Genomic DNA, 22,423 nt, shown 5'->3' on the forward strand with positions numbered 1-22,423 from the left:
GACATGGAATTTCTTGGCAGCTGTAAGATGGACCATTATCCCCATTTTGCTGACGACAAAACTGAGGCTCCAGTGGGTTCCACAATGTGTCAGAGGACTCGTGAGTCAAATCTCAACAGTCCCCCACCATCCTAAGTGCCAGGGTTGCCCAAGTGAGTGGCAGAGTGGAACAGCATTCCAGAGAAAGGGAACAGCGCATGTGAAGGTGCTGAGCTAGGAGGGAGCAGGAAGGGCCAGTGTCCTGCCCAGGATGCAGGAGGCTGGAGAGGGGAGAGATGGGTGGGGGCCGAGTCCTGAAGGATTCTGCCTCCATCAGGGTGGGTACCAGAGGGAACACCGGGGCATCCGATGTTCAAAGAAGTGGACCAGCTCGCTGGCACAGGACTTGCCCCGTGAGGCCCGAGGTGTGTGGCATCATTTCCTGGGCCTGCTCACCTACACACCTGAGTCTGAGAGAGCTTTGCCGCCCCTCCCACCCCAGCCTGAGGCAGGCAGCCCACTCTCAAGGGATAAATGGGGAAGGGGCTCCACCCACACATCCACCCACTCGGAAAAACTAAATTTAAAAGCAGGCAGAGTTCTCACTCTGCGTGTGTGCTCAGTGGCTTCAGCTGTGTCCGACTCTGTGCGACCCCATGGACCCCACCAAGCTCCCCCGTCCATGGGATTCTCTAGGCAAGAATACAGGAGTGGGTTGCTATGCCCTCCTCCAAGGGATCTTCTCAACCCAGGGAGTGAACCCATACCCCTCATGACTCCTGCACTGGCGGGCTGATTCTTTACCTGCTGAGCCAGCAAGGAAGCCTGTGAGAGCCTTAACCTGGAGACAATCCAAATGCCCGTTAACAGGACTTCCCTGGTGGTCCAGTGGTTAAGAGTCTGCACTGCCAATGCAGGGGGTGTGGGTTCGATCCCTGGTCTGGGAACTAAGATCCCACATGCTGCTTGGCGTGGCCAAATGCCCATCAACAGAAATGCAAAGCGGAACTGAAGTATCTGCAATGGATAGAACATGACCCAACAATACAGAAGGGAAAGGGGAGCAGCCATGGCCACAGGAAACCCCAGGGATGCATCTCAGCAGGTTGGCGGAGCAGAAGCAGCCAGACGTGCAGGAGGGTAGCTGCCCGGAGTGAGGACTCTGGGGGAGGATTCAGAGGTTTTTTATGTTCCGTTTCTTGTCCTGGTGGCATTGATGTGGCCCTTCTCTCTCTCTTTTTTAAAACGTTCACTTTTTGGCCTGCCACACAGCGTGTGGGATCTTCATTCCCCGACCAGGGATCAAACCCTCACCCCATGCAGTGGAAGCAAGGAGCCTTTTTTTTTTTCCCACTTATCTATTTATTTCTGGCTGCACTGGGTCTTCATTACTACATGCGGGCTCTCTCTAGCTGCAGAGAGTGGTGGTTACTCTCCGATGCAGGTACTCGGGCTTCTCTTTTTGGGACCACGGGCTCTAGGGCACTCGGGCCTCGGTAGTTGTGGCTCCCGGGCTCCAGAGCTCAGGCCCAGTAGTTGGGGCACACAGGCTTAGTTGTCCGGAGGCACGTGGGATCTTCCCAGACCAGGGATCTAACCCGTGTCCCCTGCGTTGGCAGGCAGATTCTTAGCTACTGGACCACCAGGGAAGTCCCAGCCCTTCCCTTTCTGATGATCGTTTTGAGCTGGACATTCACGTCCATGTTCTTCTTGTGTGGGTGTTACATGTCAAAATGAAAATAAGTCAGGAAGAGTCTTCCTGACTTCCAAGGCTTCCAGAGTCCTGTCTTGACAGATGCAGAAACTAAGTGTCAGAGAGGGCGACGGGAAGACCCAGGGTGCTGGGGGGCGACAGGGTGACCCAGGTTCGGGCGGTGATCCAGGGTTCTGGGGGCAACGGGAAGACCCAGGGTTCTGGGGGGCGACAGGAAGACCTAGGGTTCTGGGGGGCGACGGGAAGACCCAGGGTTCTTGGGGGTGATGGGAACACCCAGGGTTCTGGGGGGCGACGGGATGACCCAGGGTTCTGGGGGGCGACGGGATGACCCAGGGTTCTGGGGGGGTGACGGGATGACCCAGGGTTCTGGGGGGCGACGGGATGACCCAGGGTTCTGGGGGGCGATGGGATGACCCAGGGTTCTGGGGGGCGCTTCCAAGGGAAGGAAGGAGGAAACGAGAGTCAGGATGGAAGCTGGGGAGGTTGAGTTAGGCATGCAGTCCTGGGAGCCTGGGCATGGCCCCTGAGGCTGGCTGTCCCTTCCTGCCTCGGTGACCCAGGTTGGGGAGTCCCACCAGCCTGCCCTTGCTGACCTCCAGAGAGGGTCCTTCTGCACCCACTCTGCTCACCATTCCCTTCCTTCAAGAGCTCTGGCTGGGAAAAGTCCATCCAGTCAAAAACCCCCTGTGTTTCCTGATGCTGGTAAGGACTTGACTGCCCAGAAAATTGCAAACTGGTGCGTAACTGCAAAGCCATTTCTGGTGCTCGCCTCGGTCACGTGCCACGGTGGGTTCTTCTTTGCAACAGACTGACTTTCTTGAAACCAAAGCCTGGCTGGCAGGGCCTCACTTTTCTGGGCTGACTCCTGGGACCCGGGACAAGCTGTCGGGGTCACCACAATTTGGGTGACCTTGGACGAGCAGGGGCACAAGCCGCCCGCGCCCCTGCTCCCGCACCCATCAGATGGGCGCAATCCCACTGTTACAGGAACAAACAAGTTGGGGCAAATCTTCCACAAACTCTAGTTCTTTCTCCCTTCTCCAGGGAAAGGTGAGAAAATCCCAGTGTAGACTTTTTCCTTCGGCTCGTGCAACATTTTCTACTTATTTTTGTTTTTAACAGCTGTATATATTTTGGGCTCTGCTGGGTCTTGGTTGCTGCCTGGATTCTTCTCTAGTTGCTGGCAGCGGGGGCTACATTCCAGGTGCGGTGCTTGGGCTTCTCCTTGCGGTGACTTCTCTTGTTGCGGAGCACGGGCTCTAGGCAGAAGGGCTCAGTAGTTGCAGCTCCCGGGATCTAGAGCACAGGCTCAGTAGTTGTGGCGCACCGGCTTAGTTGCTCCAAGGCGTGTGGGATCTTCCCGGACCAGGGATCGAACCCGAGTCTCCTGCATGGGCAGGCGGATTCTTAACCACTGAACCACCAGGAAAGCCCTGTACTTGTTATTTTTTAAGTTCATTTTTTTCCCGGATACAAAAAGTATTAAATGCCCTCACTGTAGAAAATTTAGAGAATGAAGAAGACATCAAGAAGAAATTAAAGGGATTCCCTGGCAATCCAGTGGTTAAGACTCAGTGCTTTTACAGTTGTGAGCCCAGGGCCGCTCCCTGTTTGGGGAGCTGAGATCTCACAAGCTGCAGCATGGCCAAAAAAAAAAAAAAACAGGCACTGTTAATACATCTGGGTGGTCCCTGGATTTTGTTTTAATTTTAAATTAAATTTTAAAGACACGTTGGACATACTACTTGCATTCTTTGAAAAGTTCAATATGATCTTCTGAGCATTTCCCAGTGTCCTTCAGTAGTCTTCGAAACTCCATTTTAAACTTTTATTAATTTATGTGGCTCTGTTGGGTCTTCAGTTCAGTTCAGTCGCTCAGTCGTGTCCGACTCTTTGCGACCCCATGGGTAGCAGCACGCCGGGCCTCCCTGTCCATCACCAGCTCCAGGAGCTCACTGTTGGGTCTTAGTTGCGCATGAAGGATCTTCTGATATGGCACATGGACTATGCAGTTGTGTGAAGGCTCTGGAGTGTGCAGGCTTTAGTAGTGGCAACGCTTGCGTTTAGTTGCTCCACTGCATATGCGATCTTAGTTCCCCGAACAGGGATCGAACCCACGTCCTCTGCCTTGCAAGGCGGATTCTTTACTGCTGGGCCACCAGGGAAGCCCCTGAAACTCCATTTTAAATCGGTGCGTGGATATTCCGTCGTTAGGATGCTCAGTGATTCACTGAACTGATGTCTGATCACCGGGAGCCCAGGCTGCTTCTGTGTTTTGGCTGTTGGGCCACCCAGCCTTCAGCACAACTCTGAGTGTCTCCTTAGGATGGAAGCGTATTTCCCAGGCAAGTGACTCCAAACACGTTGCCCAGAGGACCTCATGGTGGGCCCCCAGAGGGACCAGGGCAGCCCCCAGAAGCCTGAGCGGGTCAGCGTACTTTGTGAGGTCAAGTGCATCATGTCCTCTGAATCCCCCTGGCGTGCATTCCGAAGACATGATCCCGCCACAGCCCCCAAGGGACTCCTGAGGGAGGGCTTGTGGTGGGGACAGCTTGAAGCTTCCTGGGGGCTGGGGGGAATGGTTGGGGGGGCCACCAAGGGAATTCTGCAGCAGTTAAAGCAACCGAGTATACACACAGAGACACACACACACACACAGAGCGACGTGGAAGGCTCTTAACCACCCAGGCCTGGTGAAAACAGTGAGACAAAGGAAGCCGTCTATAACGCAGCTTCATTTACATAAATTAACAACGCATGCACACAAAGCAACAATAAGCATTTTGCAAGAACGTACACAAGCAGAAAGATCCAGAGTAAACACACGCGGATGGTCGGCTCTGGTGGGGGTGGGGAGGGGAGCAGAGAGGGGATGAGGAGAGGAGGTCGAGGCTGTGACTGAGGGAGTGGTTCCAGGGAGGACCCCCGCCCCGCCGGCTGGGGCTGGGAAGGGGTGAGCTGGCTGAGCTCCACTCAGAGGCATGGCTTCTACCTGGAAGAGGATCCGGGGGAGCAGAGGTATCCCTGAGCCGGCCAGGGTGGGCATGCGCCCGGCCTGAGTGGCATCGGGGCTGAGGGAAGGTGAGTCCCTAGGGCTTTGCCAAAAAGCATCTCCGAGGGCCTGGCTACATGAGCACTGCGCTCCCGGTGTGGTTCTCGCCCTCACTGGACCGCAGGCTGGGGCAAGTGGGAACGGGTAACTGGACCTGAGGGCTGCGCCCAGTTCTCAGGGCAGGGGGCTGCAGGACTGACTTGCTACAGCTCACAGAGGGTCCCCTGGGGCTGGCCTTCTATCCTCAGACAAACACCTGCTGAGCACCTAGTGTGTGCCAGGCTCTGATCTGGGTGCTGGGGAAGCAGAAGGGAGCCGGGGAAGTCCCTGCCCTCAGGGAGGTGACCATCTGGCTGGGAGCCCAGATGACAAGCAGGTGACCACGGACAAGCGGGGGTAGGGGGTGGCTCTTGAATCTCCCAACCCCGGCCACCTCTAGGGGGCCAGGCCTCGGGTGTGTGCATGTGTGTTTGGGGAGGTCACAGCCTCCGACCTGACCATCCCACTTCTAGGGATTTATCCCCAAGGCAGAATCCAGAATGGTACAAAGAGCAAGCACTGAGGATGTTCACTGCAGTGTTGCTTACATCAGTTAAAACATTGGAAATAAGAAGGGACGAGTTAATCAACCCGGTGCCCACGAATGGGAATCCAATATGGTGGTTAAAATACAAATAATAGACAGAGGAGCCAGGAGGGCTACAGTCCACGGGGTCGCAGAATCGGACGTGACACAAACGTACAGTAGACAAGTATCAGAATCAGGGAGAAAGATGTTCATGGTTAGACTCCTAGGTGCCCAAAGTCAGTTGCAAACCAGTATGAAATGGGGTGATTCCATTTTTCCTTTTAAAAAATAAGAGCAAAATCTCTCTTTAGAGACCTGAACCTGTCCTACGCACGGAGGGGCACGTGCTGAGCCTCTGAATGAAAAGACACCACGTGTTAATGGCAGTTACCTGTGGTTGTCGGATGACACTTGACTTTTGTCCCTGTGTTCTTACTTAGATATCTTTCCTAGTTTTCCTAAATTAATTTGTGTTTCTTCTAGAATAAATAATTTAAAACCACATTTACATAGACACAGAAAAGACCCAGGACGGCTTTAAAATAAAATGTAAACAGTAGTTATTTATATCTAGGTGGTGGGACTAAGGGTGAGTTATTTCAGTTTTTAAAATCTGAATAATTAAAAAGCTATTTGGTAATTAAGGTGATCTCACTTCTCCTGCTATCTGCCTGTGTCCACCGAGGGTGTACAATTCCACCAAACATTTCAAATCGTCTGCTTTTGTGGACTGGACATTCCCTGACCTCAGGGAACATGTGGTTTGGGGTCAGGGGTTAGTGCTCTTCAGAGCAGGGGGTACAAGAACCTCCAGGGGTGAGACATGAAAGTGTTAGGATTTCAAGACATGCCTGCCATTCTTGGGGACTTCCCTAGTGGTCAGTGGTTACGACTCCAAGCTTCCACTGCAGGGGGTGTGGGTTCGATCCCTGGTCAGGGAACTAAGATCCCACATGACACATGGCTCAGCCAAAAAAAAAAAAAAAAACAGACATGCCTTCCATCCTTTAATGGGCTTCTCAGGTGGCTGTGTGGTAAAGAATCCACCTGCCAATGCAGGAGGTGAGGGTTCGAGCCCTGGGTTGGGAAGATCCCCCTGGAGAAGGAAATGGCAACCCACTCCAGTATTCTTGCATGGAGAATCCCATGCACAGAGGAGCCTGGTGGGCTGCAGTCCATGCTAGGGTCACAAAAGAGTTGGATGTGACTGAGCACACATGAACACCATCCTTTAACGGTAGCCATTTTTGTGTAAGCTTTATAATATATGCAATCCATGGATGCTGTAGACCTTTGCATGACTTTTGTAATAAATTCATATATGTATAATCTGACAGGGGTGTGAGTTACATGGTTTGGTGGCCAGGGCCTGGGAGAGGGGGTGACAGACACGTGAGCAGGCAAGTCCAACCAAGGGATCCACTCAAACCTACAAAGTCATCCTCTCCCCCGCTTTTCCCAGATCCACTTGGCTGAAAAATTCTGTGGTCTCCACCTTCCAAGCAGACCCAGCATCTGTCCGCTTCTCTCTACTACCACCACAACCAGTCCAGGAGTGTGCTGGGCCACCAACCTGTCTCTCCTGAGCTCTGCACCAGCCTTGGAACAGGCCTGCCTGCCATCACTCTTGCCTCTGGGGTCCCCACACCTTGGCCAGAGAGAAACCCAAGTCAGGGCCCATACGTCCTCTGCTCAGAGCCTCCCCTGGCTCCTGTCTCCGGCAGAGAAGAGCCAAGCGCTCACCATGACCACGCGACCCCTTTGTCCGCTCTCTGTCCTCACCCCCCGCCCTCTTCTTGTGGCTCACTCCGCTCTGGCCACGCCAGTCTCCTGGCTGTTTTTCCTACACACCAGGCAGGCTCCACCCCAGGGCCTTTGCACCTGCTGCTCCCTGCCCAGAACGCCCCCGCAAGGCTCCCACCATCACCTCCTCCAAACATGTGCTCAAGGAATTCCCTGCCGGTTCAGCAGTTAGGACACCACGCTTCCACTGGAGGGGGCTCAGGTTCCATCCCTGGTCAGAGAACTAAGATCCCACAAGCCCTACAGCTCAGCCAAACAAAACAACTGAAAACAAACATTTGCTCAAATGTCACCTTCTCCATGAGGCCGCCCTGACCCCTGTGCCTATAAAGCTGCAGCCACCACCCCCTCACCCCCATCCAGCCTCCTTACCCACAGCCCTTAACATCTTTAACACAAAGCACATTTCCTCCTGGGCTTCCTAGGTGGTACTAGTGGTAAAGAACCGCCTGCCAATGCAGAAGATGTAAGAGATGTGGGTTTGATTCCTGGGTTGAGAAGATCCCCTGGAGGAGGGCTTGGCAACCCACTCCAGTATTTGTGCCTGGAGAATCCCATGGACAGAGGAGCCTGGCAGGCTGCAGTCCATGGCGTCGCAAAGAATCAGACATGCCTGAAGCTACTTCGCACGCACACACATTTCCTTTTAGACAGAGGCCTGGAATGCGGGTGCTAGGAGGGAGCATCTGGCTGTCGGTTTTGCTCACTGATGTGTCCCAAGTACCTACACTACAGCCTCCCTCGTGGAAGACGACCAGGTGATAGTCAATGATGGAAGCGTTAAGGGGGAAGGCCAGGGATGTTGAGGGGCTGTGGATCCAGAGGGAAGGCTCGCCTGGGGGACCTCAGGGCCCAAAGAGAGGCATGTTCAGGCGAGGGGATGGTCTGAGCAGCCTCTCAGGGCTGGGAGAGTGACCGGTTGTTGCAGAAGAGCCTGGACTCTTTCCAGAGACCAGGGGGTTTTGGAGCATTTTAGGCAGAGGGCTCCAAGACTGTGGCCACCTGATGCGGAGAGCCGACTCACTAGAAAAGACCCTGATGCTGGGAAAGACTTGAAGGTGGAAGGAGAAGGGGATGACAGAAGATGAGATGGTTGGATGGCATCACCGCCTCCATGGACATGAGTTTGAGCATGCTCCGGGAGCTGGTGATGGCCAGGGAGGCCTGGTGTGCTGAAGTCCACAGGGTTGCAGAGAGTCAGATACGGCTCAGCAACTGAACAGCAGGCAGAGGGCACTGCCAGGCCTGCGTGGAGGCTGCTGGGAGGATGGGCGGGGTGTGCGGAGTTAGCAGCTGGCAAGGCTGGGGCATGGTGCTGCTCGGTGGCTGTCCTAGGTCAGTGCCCTGTGCGGGGTGGGGGTAGGGGCACCTGGGTGGGGACATGCCCTCAGCAGCTGCTAGAGGGGTGGAATTTTTCATCGAGCTCCCCATGGCAATCTGCTCCCACCACAGGGAGGCCTCTGTGGCGTGTACTCCGTGGCTCCATCACAGACAGGATCCCTGACGTGCTCACCTCCCCACTTCAGGCTCCCAGTTCCCAGCTCCCCCAGCCTGCCATCAGTCGACTGTGCCTTCCTTCCCTCCTGGAGTGGAAGCCGCCCAGGGAGAGGGAAGGGCCTGGCAGCATCGGTGCGCCATCACAGGGGTGCCGGAGGACAGGGCAAGGGGGCAAGGGGAACAAGGGCGAGAATGGAGGACCCACTTAAGGGAGAGCTGGACAGAGCGGCTGAGACTGAAGCTGGACTCCAAGATCAGGAGCGGGAAAGGGAACCTCTTGGGGGAGGCGGCTGGGGAGGCGGCCTGGAGCCTGGGGGGTCACAGTCCTGCAGGAGCAGGGCTGGGCGACGGGGGGGACACAGTCCTGACGGAGCAGGGCTGGGCGATGGGGGGGTAGGACATAGTCCTGTGGGAGCAGGGCTGGGTGACGGCCAACTCTGGCATCGGGGTTTCTATCCCCACAGCCACCCAGGAAGCGACAGCCTGGCCTTTGGCATTTCTCTTGACACTGACCACCCCGCCGCAGCACCAAGAGTTCCGCTCTCTGGCCCCACACATGGGGCCCCAGTCCTCACATGGTCAGATGGGGGTGGTCCCTGACCCCCTCCCCTTCCTGGGGTCAGGCCAGGAGGTGCAGTGGGGAGCAGATGTTTAGCTCAGACCCCTCTTCTCTCATGGCTCTACAGGCTGGGATAGAAGAGGCCTGCATGGGGACAGAGGATTGACCAAAGGCCTTTGAAAGAGAGGGTCTCTGACTTCCCGGGTGGTCCAGGGGGCGTGGGTTTGATCCCTGGTTGGGGAAGGTCCTGCCTGCGCTGCCGCAGGGCAAAGCCAAAAACAAACCAACCAAGCCCAGTGGTTCTCAGGGCTTCCCTGGTGGTCCAGGGGTTAAGACTTTGCCTTCCAACACAGGAGGTACAGTTTGTTCCATGGGTGAGGAGATCCCACATGCCTCATGGCCAAAAAAAAAAAAAAACACCCACACAATCCCTCCCCCGCCGTGGTTCTCAACCAAAGGGGATTCCCTCCGTCCCCCAGGGATGTCTGACATCTGGAGACATGGTTGGGACGGGGCGGGGAGGGTGGGATGCTACCGGCTTCTGGTGCTCAGGGATGCCACTCCACATTCTACAGCCCACAGGATGCCCCGCTCCAAGCAACGATGACTCCCCCAACCAAGGATGATCCCCCACAACCAAGGATGACTCCCCCAACCAAGGATGACTCCCCAACCAAGGATGACTTCCCCCAACCAAGGATGACTTCCCCCAACCAAGAATGACTTCCCCCAACCAAGAATGACTTCCCCCAACCAAGGATGACTCCCCCAACCAAGGATGACTCCCCCAACCAAGGATGACTCCCCTAACCAAGGATGAACCCCTAACCAAGGATGATCCAGCCCCAGAGTCAACAGAGCAGAGAAGGAGATACCCTGCTTCAAAACAGCGCAGCTCTGCCCCCAAAGCGTCCTGGGTGGCCTGTCTTAACCACAATAATAATCGGATGGCACCTGCCCCATTCCAGCACGAGCCAGCACCTGGGAACGCTTGGCTCTCGTAAAGACTCCCTGGGCCCGGGAGCCCTGAACCATAAGCGAATGAGTGCTACCCGTGCCAGAGCAAGTCTACACCCTTGACAAGTATGAAGTCCAGCAGCCCTCGCACCCGCCCTGCGGGCAGAGCTCTTATCATCCCCATTTCCCAGATGGAAAAACTGAGGCCCAGCGTCATGTGACCAGTGCCCCAGGCGGCGGGCACAGCAGTGCAGATGGCATGGGGGGCCTCAGCAAAGGGTCACCCCCAGCACGACCTGTGGCTCCCGTGCTGTGGGAGGCAGGCAGGCGGTCCTGCCGCAGCCCAGACACATGGAGGAGCCTCATGCTGAGAAAACCTAAGACACAGCCTCGGCTCAAGGGACGAGGATGCACATGGCGTCCGAGAAGTGCCCAAGGGACGGAAGGATGGGCTCGAAGAGCTGGTGGCTCAGGGAGGAGGGACCAGCCGCCCGGCCACCACGCACGCCCCTGCCCCAGGGCCCCCACGATGGCAGCAGCCTGGCTCACCTGGATGCCGTTCTCCTGCAGGTTCAGGTACCGCGTGTTGACAGGGATGCTGGCCGGAACTTCGGCCAGCTCTCTCCTGGTGCAGATCACCCGACTGGCCTGGTTGCTGCAGGAGCAGGCCGCGGGGCAGGAGGTGGCCGGCGGGGCGCCCCCTCCGGCAGCGGATGTCACGGCCATGCCGCCCCCGCCGGCCCCCAGGGGCGGGGAGAAGAGCCAGAGGAACAGCAGGGCCCCATGGGGCCAGGACATCCTACCGGGCGGCAGTGGGGGGCACAGGGAGCCGCGGGCGCGCGCCATCCTCAATGTTCATGCTCCGCCTGGGCGCCGGGGGGCTGTGGTATGGGGGAAGAAAAGAAGAGGCTCAGTGAGGGAAGGGACTGCCCCCTCCAGAAGCCCAGCTCCTCCCCTGAGTCCAGACAGCTTTCTGCTGCCACTGCCACACAAGGCTCAGGACCCAAGGGGGCGAGGCCACCCCAGGTCCCAGGTGATGAGGGCCCAACAGGCCGAGGGAGGCAGACAGCAGGGGCTGGCCCTCAGCTCACCATCTCCGTGCTGGGAAGACTTTATGCCCATTTCCCAGAACAGAAAACTGAGTCTAGGGGGAGAGGATGTGCCGACAGGTGGAGACAGCAGCCCAGGTTAAAAACTTGGCTCCTTGTGTGATTTCACAAAGGGATATCAATAGGTGGAGATGGAGTGACAGACAGATGAGACACAAGTGACAGGCAAAAGGTGATGAGCCAAGCTGAGAAAGTCAGAGTTGGGATCTGGCGCCCGACTCGGCATCCACCAGAGTCCCCTCGCCACCTGCACGCACCTCTGGATGCCCCCTCACCCCACTTCTCCTTCCAGGGAGTGCTTGCAGAGGCCAGGTTTCCCAGGGACCCGGACACCTCACCCACCATCACACACAGGGCTCCTGTCTCCCCTGCCCCTCCTGGCAGCAGCTGGAAAGATTGAAGTTAGACTCAAAGGGGGACCTTGAAGGAGAAGGTGAGGTGCCAGGCAAGGCAAGTGCAGAAGGGCCAGGTGTGAGCAGGTGAGGCTGGGAGGAAGCCCGCGGGGAGGCAGGGGACTGGCGGCGATGACAGGGGAGGAGGTGGCCCAGGGTGGCAGGCGCTGGAGGCCACGATGGCGGCTGGTGGGTCTGTGCCAGTGGCTGCCGCAGGATGAGGCTGAGCCGCTGCTGGGGTAGGGGCTGGGTGACTGGGGACTCCCACCCGGAGCTCTGGGAGGGGAGGGGGCGGCGTGGGGTCAGGTCCTCTCACCCCCATCTCCATAGGAGGAGAGACGGGTTAGAGGGAGATGGGCTAGTCATGACGGTCGCAGTGAAAACGACAATAACTTGGGAATTGTGAGTCAGCCCCTTCTTGCGCCAGACTGCACACGCTTGTTTAAGCTACCCCGGAGCCTCGGGAGGAAGCTGTGAGGATACCCAATTGACGGATGAGGCCACTGAGGAGCCTGGGGCTGGCTGGGTAGTGGCAGAAGGGGACTGTGGTCTAGGGTTTATCCCTGGGGCGCCCGGCCCTCCCTTCCAAGCAGCCTCTCCATCCCAAGCGCACACACACACACGCGCGCCCACGCCCGCGAGCTCTGCTTCAACACGGCTGACCCGAGAGTTTCCCACGCTGGGGAGTCCGGGGGGACCGGGGATGGGGGGCGGGTGCGGTCTGCACAAACGCGCGCACCCTCAGCGGTGACGGGGCGCGCCCTCGCGCTCCCAGACCCGAGGACCAGGGGCGGCTCGCCCCCGCACTCCGTGCGCACGCACGCGCACACGCTCCAGCCCCCCGCGGTTTCCAACATCATTGTAACTCGGATCAAAAAAAAAAAATGCATGTGCGTGTGTCCGTGTGCCTGCGCGCGTGTGTGAGGGGAAGAGCAACAGCTAGACAAGAGAGACAGAGCGGAGAGATACAGACACAGACACATAGAGATAGGGCTGGGTGGAGTGGGGTGGGGGGAGGGCTGGTCCTGGGTCTACACCCCAGACTCATCTTTCTGCCCGGAGGGCTAGTGGGGTGCGAGCGCCTCTCTCTGTGTGCGCTGCGAGGGCGGTGGGGTCCTCGCGTCCCTCCTGCTCGGTCCTCGTCCTGCGCCCACCATGCCCGTCCCCACCTCACGAGACGGGTGAGAAGCCAGCCCCCCGCCCTTCCCTCTCCGCTGCCCCCCGCCCCCGAACCGAGCCTAGAGGCCGCGCAGCCCGAGGGGGCCAGGATTCAAGGCCGGGGAACCCCCAGATCGTGATGCCCCTCGGACGGTGGGAGCCCAGTAGCGCCCACCCCAGGTCCAGACCGCCGCTGCGTCTCTCTCCCCGCCGCCTCGGTGCCCATCTCGCCCGCTGCCAGCCCGCAGCCACCCCCACCCGCTTCTGCGGCGCCTGGGCCTCCTTCCCCTCCTTCCTCGCCCTCCGCCATCTCTCCGTGCTTGTCTCCCCCCGCCCCCCGGCCCCCGACACACACCGCGAGGGACACTCACCCCAGTGGCTCGGCTTCCGCTGGGCCTCTCCCTGCGCCCCAGGCCCCCCCCTCCGCATGCCTCCAGCCGCCGGGGGCTCTGCCTCCCCAGTCCTCCAGGGTTTCCCGTCGAGGTTGTGGCGGGGGGGGGGCGCAGGGGCTTCTTGGGTCTCCCCGCGCCCCCCCCCCCTCGCCTGTCGCCCTTCCCACCCCCCCTCCCCGGGAGGCTCGTCTAGGCCACTGCAGCAACCGTCTCCTCCTCCCCTCCCGGCTCGCCTTCTCCGGTCGGCTACCCCCGCCCCCACCTCCGTCCGCCTCCCGTCTCCCCCTGGGGACCCCAGCCCCCTGCTCTCTCCCTGACCCCCCTGCCTCCTCCAGTCCCCCGTCCACCTCTTCAGGGCCCCCCTCCAACCCCCTCCTCAGGCGCCCCCCTCGCTGCCCTTGGGACCACCGGGCCCCCCTCTCCTCCTCATCTCCTCACTCTCGCTGCGCCCCCATCACCCGCTCGTAGGCCGGTCGGGGAGCGCGTCTCGGTCAGATTCTCTGTCCGTCGGTCCGTCCGTCTCGGTCTCCCTCGGCCGGACTCCGTCTGTCTCTCGCTCGCTTTCTCCGCGATTACAATTTCTAGTCACACGGCAGTGCAGAGCCAAGCTGTGCGCCTCGGCTCCCTCCTCCCCGCTATCTTCTTCCTCGCTTCCTGCGCGGGGCGGGTGCCTCCCCTCCCTCCTCCTCGCCCGCCCCCCCACCCCCCACCCTTTCCTTGCGCCGGAGGCCTCCCCCTCCCCCGCTAATCAAAGGCTCTGTTATCTAATTAACCCATTGGTTCTGGGCAGCCGGGGAAGGTCGAGGGAAGCGGGGGAGGAAGGTTGAAGGCTGGGCTGCCCGGGGAAGTGGGGGAAGGGGGGCTCTGGGCCGTGCCAAGCCCGGCCTCGTGGTCCAGACAACCTCAAGGGCTGCAAAACCAGGCCGGGCGGGCGCTGGCCGCCCCCCTCCACCGCTGGCCACACCACCCCCTCCCACACCTGCCCCCCAGAGTGCAGACAACCTAGCTAGGGCTCCTCTGCAGGCAGGCGCTCCCCTCAGCACCCCAGAAGCTCCCCCAGGCGCTCCCCCCATCACATGGGCACAGACCTCCACCCCAATATACCAGCGAACCGGGCCCACGTCACCCCAGTCCTTCAGCCGGAGGGCCAACCCCTGCTCATATCACAAAGAAACCCACCCGCAGATGCAGTCCCTCCCGCTGGACCTCAGCTGTTTCCAGCTACCTGCCTCCTGATACACTTCTGCAAAATGGGCAGGGCAGCCTCTTCCGTTCATTCTACTCATCCATCAGTCGATGAATCCATCCATCTAACAGGTTTCCCCCCATGTCCCTACTATGTGCAGACGCCCTTAGAGATGCTGACAAACGCTACCGCCACCCTCCAGGCCCCACCGTCAAGCGGCAGTAGTAGAAAACGATAGGTCAAGCACCAGGGGGTCTGGGTTGAGTCCTGGACTTGCTGTGTGACCTCGGGCCAGTGACTTCATTTTTCTGAGCTGCAGAAAAACGCGGTGAGACAGGGATAATAATAGTATCTATCTCACGGGGCCACTGGGGGACTGACTGGCTCAGGAAATGGCTCTCTCTTGACAGTAAATGCAGATCTGACCACTTCTTATCCCCGCCACCATCTCCCCTAGGTGATCAGAGGTGCCTCCTCACTGGTCTCCCCTCTCTGACTCTCGCCCTCCCTCCCAGACTATTCCCACAGGTGGTCTGAGGGGTCCCGCCCCTCCAGTGCTCAGCGGCCCTCACATGCTGTCTGGGTGAGTGGAGGGGGTCGAGGGGGGGCGGGGAGTAGGTGTGTGTGTGTGTAACCTGACCAAGGTTAAGCAGACCCTCTGATGCTCCCCTGCTCACCCAACCACTTCGGGACACAGTAACTTCTTGCTGCTTCCGGATCTGGGCAACCCACTCCCAGTATTCTTATCTGGAGAATCCCATGGACAGAGGAGCCTGGTGGACTACAGTCCGTGGGGTCACAAAGAGTTGGACACGACTGCAGTGACTGAACAACAAGCCCATGAGTGTAAGCTCCTCAAGGGCAGGGACCTCGTCTAATGTGTGCACTCTGGTTCCCGGCACTTAGATGGTGCCTGGCACAGGGTAGGTGCTCAATGAACCCCGAGTGGAGGCATCAGCAGGTAAGTTATCTGACTCATTTAGATGCCTTCCCTCCTACCGTCACCCAGAGATGCCCCTCTCTGCACACTCAGCCCAGATACGCACTCCCAGCTGCACATCTCAGGCTCATCCCCTACACGTCCTGAATCCCGACGTTCCCTCCCATCCCGGGAGGCCAGCCTGGTGGAGGCAGCACATCCATATACCATGAACACAACCGCCTTCAGCTGGACATCCGTGCCCACGCCGTGGTGCCACGGCTGATCGGCTCCCAGATACTCTACCCAAGGTCCCCAGGGCAGCTGTGTTCACCCACCAAACGCAGGCCAATCTGAGGGGAGCCACATCTCCGATGCCACCTGTGTGGGCTACACCGCTGTGCACCAAGGGGACACCTGGCCCCAGATACATCCCTCCAAACCAGCCAACAGGAGTGCTGGCTAACCCTCTTCAGGGCTGAGGTACACGCCTGACTCACAGCATCTCCTTGAATAATGCCACCACCATGCACGAATGTCCGCCATGTATCTGGCCCAGCAAGATCTCTACCCGTTGATCCCAGTGGCTTGTCACTGAGGTTGGGACCCCTCAGTGCAGCAGTTGCCCCAGCGACCCCCTCAAAGCCCTTCCTGCAGCCTTCCCCACCAGGGCTCCCTCTGGCTTTCCCTGGGTCCCAGCGGCTCTCCAGCCCCTCCCTTACCCTTTACCTCAACTTCTTGGGGTTTTCTTCATTTCTCCCAGCCGCTTCCCCCAGGCTCCTCGGGCCAAACACCTCGCTCCTTTTAAAGACAGTTCTTCCCTGCATTTGTTCCAGACCTTCACACCCCAGCTCTGGTCAGCTGTCAGTATTAGAGGGACTGGGCTCCGTGCTGGCAGGTTGGCTAGCATTTACCATTGCTCTCCCATTGGCCCTCTGACAGGGGACTGCTCTTACCCCCATTTCACAGACAGGAAAAGTGAGGCAGAGAGAAGCAAAGTCGCCTGTTCAAGGCCAAAGACACAGCTGGGATGGGGCCCCTCCCTGTCAGCCTCCCCAGAGCTGAGGGGCTCCAGACTTTCCAGTTTGTCCTGATAGCAGGGACAATTCTCCTGGGGGACCTGCTCAAAGGTGACCTGCCTTCTGTGTCCCCTACGGCCAGGGTGCACCCGTGACAGTGACGGGGAGCTCCAGTGAGCTTTCACTATGGGCCCAGCGCCAACTGAGTGCTGCCCGCCGTCACCTGGTGTGTGTGTGCTAAGCCATTCAGTTGTATCCGACTCTTTGCGACCCTATGGACTGTAGCCCACCAGGCTCCTCTGTCCATGGGGATTCTCCAGGCAAGAATACTGGAGTGGGTTGCCATTTCCTCCTCCAGAGGATCTTCCCGACCCTGGGATCGAGCCCACGTCTCTTAATGTCTCCTGCACTGGCAGGCAGGTTCTTTACCCCTAGTGCCACCTGGGGGGCCCCCTCCCCTGGAGCTGCTGGCTTCTCCCTGTGGCCCTAGGAGGAAGTCATTGTCCTTGTGCCCATTTCCCAGATGGAGAAGCAGATCCTGAGGGCTGCAGGCACCGGCCGATTGTCATGGAGCCCGGAGGCGGGACAGTTGGGACTGGAACCCAAGCCCCAGCCCTGGGCCAGGTCACCGTGCTGCCTCTCTTACCCCAGCGCCCCGGAGAAGCCTTGACACTAGGATCCTCCACCGCTATGTGGTGCAAGAGACAAAGCTGACACAGAGCTGCGAGAGGGCCCAGAGAGAAGAGGTGTGAGAAGCACAAAGGGACAGACACAGAGTCAGCGAGGAAGCAGAGAAGCAGAGACCAAGGCGAGGTGGCAAGACAGAAAACGTGCTAGTCGCTCAGTTGTGTTCGACTCTTTGCAACCCCATGGACCGTAGCCGCCAGACTCCTCTGTCCACAGAATTCTCCGGGCAAGAATACTGGAGTGGGTTGCCGTTCTTCTCTCCAGGGGCTCTTTGTGACTCAGGGATCGAACCCAAGTCTCCTGCATTGCAGGTGGACTCTCTACCGTCTGAGGCACCAGGGGAGGGAGAGGGAGAGGCTTCAAGGGGAACAGAGGAACCTAGACAGGAAGCTGAGATCCAGGGGGAAAGTGGAGGCATGGAGGCACAGGCCTCACCAGCTTCTCCATCCTCCCAAGCCCCAGTCCTGAGAACTCTCAGGGCATCGCGCCTAAGAGGATTCAAGCAGATGGCAGCTGGGAAATTCAGGGGCCCAGGAGAGGCGGGGCAAGGAGAAAAGGGAAGCAGGGAGCATTCCTGTCGGCACGTACTCATTTTTTTTCCTGGGGGAAGTTCAGAAGGTGAGAGAAGAGATAGGAAATTGACTGCCGTCACAGCAAGAGGAATGGAGGTTAGATCTAAAGAAGAACTTCCCGACTGTGAGGGACTGGGTGGGGGCGGGGGGGAGAGGAGCCTGGAGCCAGGAGGGTGGAGAGACATCAAAGCCTGGCAGAGAGGATCTCTTCCCTCTCTGGATGTCTGTCCTGCTGGGGGGCCGAGAGCTGTTAAGGTGGGGAGGGGGGAGGGTGCCGGCAGGCTTCAGGGTTGGATGAAACGAGTTCACACGCGTGTCTCTCTGAGCCAGTCCGTGTCCTGAATGCTTTTAAAATAAAAGCACCCCCAAAGCCTCAGGAGTTGACAGTCGCCTAACTTTTGAGCTAGAACCACCCTAGAAATAGGGCGGCCCAGACCCCTCACGATTGCTGCTGGGGACAGTTTGGGGTCTCAGCTCAGGACTGCCCCAGGCTCCCTTCGGCAGGGGTAGGCTAGGGAGGGGTGACTTGCTGGGTCAAGGAGCCTATATTTTCCTGTCTTCCCCCAACACCCACCCCGCAGAGACGCACTGGCGGGGTCATTTATTTGATCTTTCATCTATTCATTGGAGGGATATTTACAGAGGGGCTGCTCCTGCTCCGCACCACCTCCCGAGGTACCGCCCACATCCCAGGCTTGTTCCCTCCTCTGGGCCTTGGCTCCTGTTGTTGCCTCTGCCTGAAGCAGGCCTCCTTAGGTCTTCGTGTCTCCCTTTGTCTCCATTCCGGCCTGTTCCAATGCCACCTCCGGGAGGGTGTCTCAGCCCTCCGCCCCCCATCCCACCCCTTACACTTCACCTCCTTCCCTTCACAACCCTCATCGGCTGGCCCGCCCTTATCTGATGGACCACAACTGGTCCTGCTGATTGCCTGTCTGGGCACTAGGAGGTGAGCTCCCCAGGCAGGGGGTTCCTCTGTCCAGCTGCATCCTGGATGCCTGTGACCCTCCAGGCACCCACAGAGCCTCTCCACACTCGCAGAATGGAGGTGCCAGCGAGCGCTGCCTACCACTGGGTTCCCTGCCGGCTGCGGGGCCTCAGGTGCAGAGGAACCTGCCTTTGTTTTGGGGGAGTTAGCGGTCCAGAGGGGAGACCCACAAAGGGCTGAGTGAGAGCATGAGCTCAGGGTTGAAGGCCCTGGAGCGTCTCTGAGGGGCGCCACTCCTGGCCGGGGGGAGGTGATGGCAAAGCTGAAAGCTGCAGGAGCCAAGGCTCACGGGTGAAGACGGGTGCGTGGGGTGGGGACCCCCTGCGTACAAAGCCCTGGGGACCAGAGAGGCGGGTGGGAGCCGGGGATCTGCAGAGTCCAGCTCCGTTACAAAGACGTCCTGCCTCCACTGCCCGCTGAGAGGTGGGGGTGTGGACGCTGGGGTTGGGAGGCTGTGACGGGAGCGTGGGGTCCGCTCTGGGTTGGGAAGTTCCCTCTGAGTGGACTCTTGGGAGAGACTGGAGGCTAGGGGTGAGCTGGGTCAAAGGTCCAGGGAGAGAGGATGAGGCTGGGGCAGGGGGACCACAGGGATGGAGAGGAGAAGGAAAAGATACTGCCAGTTTGCAACAGTGGCAGAAGCAGGTGATGAGGCAGGAGGAGAGGCCTGGGTCTTCTGATCCATCCAGGGGTCAAATTCTTAGAGCCAGGGAAGTGGAGAGGGCAGGGAAAGAGGTTGCAGAGGGGAGAAGAATGGTGAGGTGGCTAGACACCCTCCTAACCCCAATCTTTACTGCAGGAGGCACTGGTGGAGGGACCCTGGGCCTGGCTGCTCTGTGTCGCTGGCTGTGCTATCTTGGGCCAGGTCCTCCCCCTCTCTGGGCTCCCATTTCCTCCTCTAACACAGGATGTCAGTGACAGAGCAGCTCAGAGCTGGAGCTGGAGCAAGGCGGCCCAGGAAGGGGTCTGGCCAGTAAATGACGGGCAAGGGTCAACTGGGACTCATAGTCTGGCTGGTGCGTGGGGAAAGACGCGAACCCACTCCAGTCCCAGGCTGCTGCCAATTTTCTGCTGGGAACCATACCTTGCACCTCTGTTTCCTCATCTGAGAAATGGGAATTTAAAACAGGTACCCTATGAAAGCTGAGCAATGAAGAATTGATGCTTTTGAACTGTGGTGTTGGAGAAGACTCTTGAGAGTCCCTTGGACTGCAAGGAGATCCAACCAGTCCACCCTAAAGGAAATCAGTCCTGAATATTCGTTGGAAGGACTGACGGTGAAGCTGAAACTCCAATACTTTGGCCACCTGATGGGAAGAGCTGACTCATTGGAAAAGACCCTGATGCTGGGAGGGATTGAAGGCAGGAGGAGAAGGGGACGACAGTGGATGAGATGGTTGGATGGCATCATGGACTCAACAGACATGAGTTTGGGTAGACTCTGGGAGTTGGTGATGGACAGGGAGACCTGGCATGCTGTGGTTCATGGGGTTGCAAAGAGTCAGACACAACTGAGCGACTGAACTCATCTGAACTGAACCCTATGCCAGGGGCTTCCCAGGTGGTGCTATTGGTAAGGAACCTGCCTGCCAATGCAGGAGATATAACATACAGGGGTTCAGTCCCTCATGGTGGGAGTGGGGAATACCCGCTGGAGGAGGGCATGGCAGCCCACTCAAGTATTCTTGCCTGGAGAATCCCCATGGAGAGAGGAGCCTGGCAGGCTGCAGTCCATAGGATCTCATAGAGTCGGACACGACAGAAGTGACTTAGCATGCAAGCATGCACCATATGAGAAAGGCTGGGAGGGCAGGGGATGAGGAAAGAGCAGCAGCTGTTTGCCAGCCAGTGTGGGACCAGTTCAGTATTTGAATGGGTCACTGTCCCCCAGCACCTTCTCTCTGTGCTGTTGGGTGTGGTCACCAGCACGTGTGGCTTCGAGCACTTGCCATGTGGTGAGTGCAACTGAGGAATTGAACTGCTGATTTACTTAAAATTTATCTAGAAAAAAATTTTCTCTTGGCTGCATCCTGTGGCATGTGGGATCTAGCTCTTCCACCAAGGATCAAACCCATACCCTTGCAGTGGAAGGGTGGAGTCTTAACCACTGGATCACCAAGGAAGTCCCACTTTAAATTAATCTAAATGTCGATGGCCACACGTGACTGTGACCGTGGTGGTTCCTGTGTTGGGCGGCGTGGTACAGCCATCCCAGTGTCTCCCAGTTCAGCCTCAGTCTCACTTGAAACCAGTTCTGAGTCCCCAGGACTTGGGCTCCTGCTCAGACACCTTGCCCAACAGCCTCACAGCGCTCTGGAAGGACTCTGAAGAAGATCAAAGCTGGAGAAACTAACTTAATTGAGAGCAGGGCACCCAAGCCAGGCTGGCTCCACCTGTTATACTCCATGCCAGGCTTCTGCTGAGGCCCACTTCACAAGAGCATACTGAGGCGCCGTGAGATTCCCAAGTCCTCAATGTACCCGTGACCCCACCTGGTCCTGGTTAGGAGCCCAGAGAGGGAAGGAAGCCGAACCTCCAGGCCCCCTATACTCTCCGTGACTCTGGATGTTGGGGTGGGGAGGAGCTAACACCACTGTTGAATTGAATCTACCCAGGAGAGAACTAGGACCTAGCCTGGTATTGATGGCTTTCAAAACAGTGGCCACTGCCAAGGCTTCGTAGGGGTGCATGGGGGTGAGTTTGCAGGTGGGGAGGGCCCTGGTGTGAGCCAGCCTGTGTGTGACCTCCCTCCCCTTTGCTTCCCTTGCTGTCCCCTGGAAGGCTGATGTTGCCCTCTGTTTTCCATCTCAGGGTGTGCAGAACTACTACATTTTTTAAAAAAAGAGGAGAGAGAAGAGGTTGTTCTACTAACAGTAACCAGAAGTTGAAAACTCCTTGAACAGGAGCACATTCCTTAGACATCAGTGCATCCAGATCCACTGGGGACTTTGTGAAAGTGTAGGTTCTGATTCGGTGGGTCCAAGATGAAGTGGAGATCCCGCATCTCCCAGGGATGCTGGTCCTGCAGCAAGTACTCAAGGGCCCCCTAAACGTGCAGTCCCCTCCCACATTCCATTTCCGGATGGGACAGGAACCCTCCCGCTGCCCCTGCCCTGTCTAAGGGTGTGCTGGGGGTGGGGGGCGGTGCACACCTGGGTTAGCACCTTGATTGTCACACTTACTAGACATGGGACCTTGGAAAGGGGACATTGCCTCTCAGGGCCTCAGTTTGCTCATCTGTAAGATGAGGAAAATAGCTCATATTTCATTAGAACTTAGGAAAATAGCTAATGATGAGGAAAAATAGCTAATCAGCTTCCTTGGATGGTGGGGAATCTGTGGTCCCATATCTGTGATGGTGTCTGTGATGGGCTGAGTGCAGTGCCTGACACATAGAAAGGTCTCAATAAAGCTCTTCTGTGACTGACCATCCTTCTCCTCCTAGATAGCGTCGCGCTGTCAGAGTGGCAAGAGCATGGCTGTCAGGGAGGCCTGGGTCTACGCTGACTCGCTGCTTTCTCGCCATGTTCCCCTCCGGCCCCCCAGGTGGGGACTCAGGGTGACCTGTCTAGTGCTGGGCACAGTGGTAGTGGTAACAATCATTATTGTTGTTCAGTCGCTCAGTCGTGTCCGACTCTCTGTGACCCCATGGGCTGCAGCACACCAGGCTTCCCTGTCCTTCACCATCTCCGGGAGTTTGCTCAGACTCATGTCCATTGAGTCAGTGATGCCATCCAATCATCTCACCCTCAGTCACCCCCTTCTCCTCCTGCCCTCAATCTTTCCCAGCTTCAGGGTCTTTTCCAGTATTATTATTAGTAAATAATTAATAACCGTTATTGTTTATTCTTACTGGGTCAGAAGAACAAATCTTT

General features: G+C 57.9%; 1 protein-coding gene across 2 annotated transcripts in view; it reads right to left on the minus strand.

Annotated features, from left to right (window-relative positions):
• LRRC4B (leucine rich repeat containing 4B) overlaps positions 1–22,423 on the minus strand; it is a 43,053-nt gene that overhangs the window by 14,265 nt on the left and 6,365 nt on the right. The window contains exons 1-2 of one of the 2 annotated variants that reach the window (XM_086353778.1): positions 13,163–13,282; positions 10,682–11,013 (exon numbers count right to left, since the gene is read on the minus strand). In XM_086353778.1, coding sequence (XP_086209904.1) covers positions 10,682–10,978 — 297 coding nt within the window. In that variant the 5' untranslated portion in view covers positions 10,979–11,013; positions 13,163–13,282. Of the gene's footprint in view, positions 1–10,681; positions 11,014–13,162; positions 13,283–22,423 lie in introns of those variants that run through there. The other variant, XM_086353779.1, reaches the window with a different exon arrangement.

This window comes from Bos grunniens, chromosome 18 (genome assembly GCF_055505025.1).
Source record: "Bos grunniens cultivar Pamir isolate PY7600 chromosome 18, Bosgru_T2T1.0, whole genome shotgun sequence".
NCBI classification, from domain to species: Eukaryota; Metazoa; Chordata; class Mammalia; order Artiodactyla; family Bovidae; genus Bos; species Bos grunniens.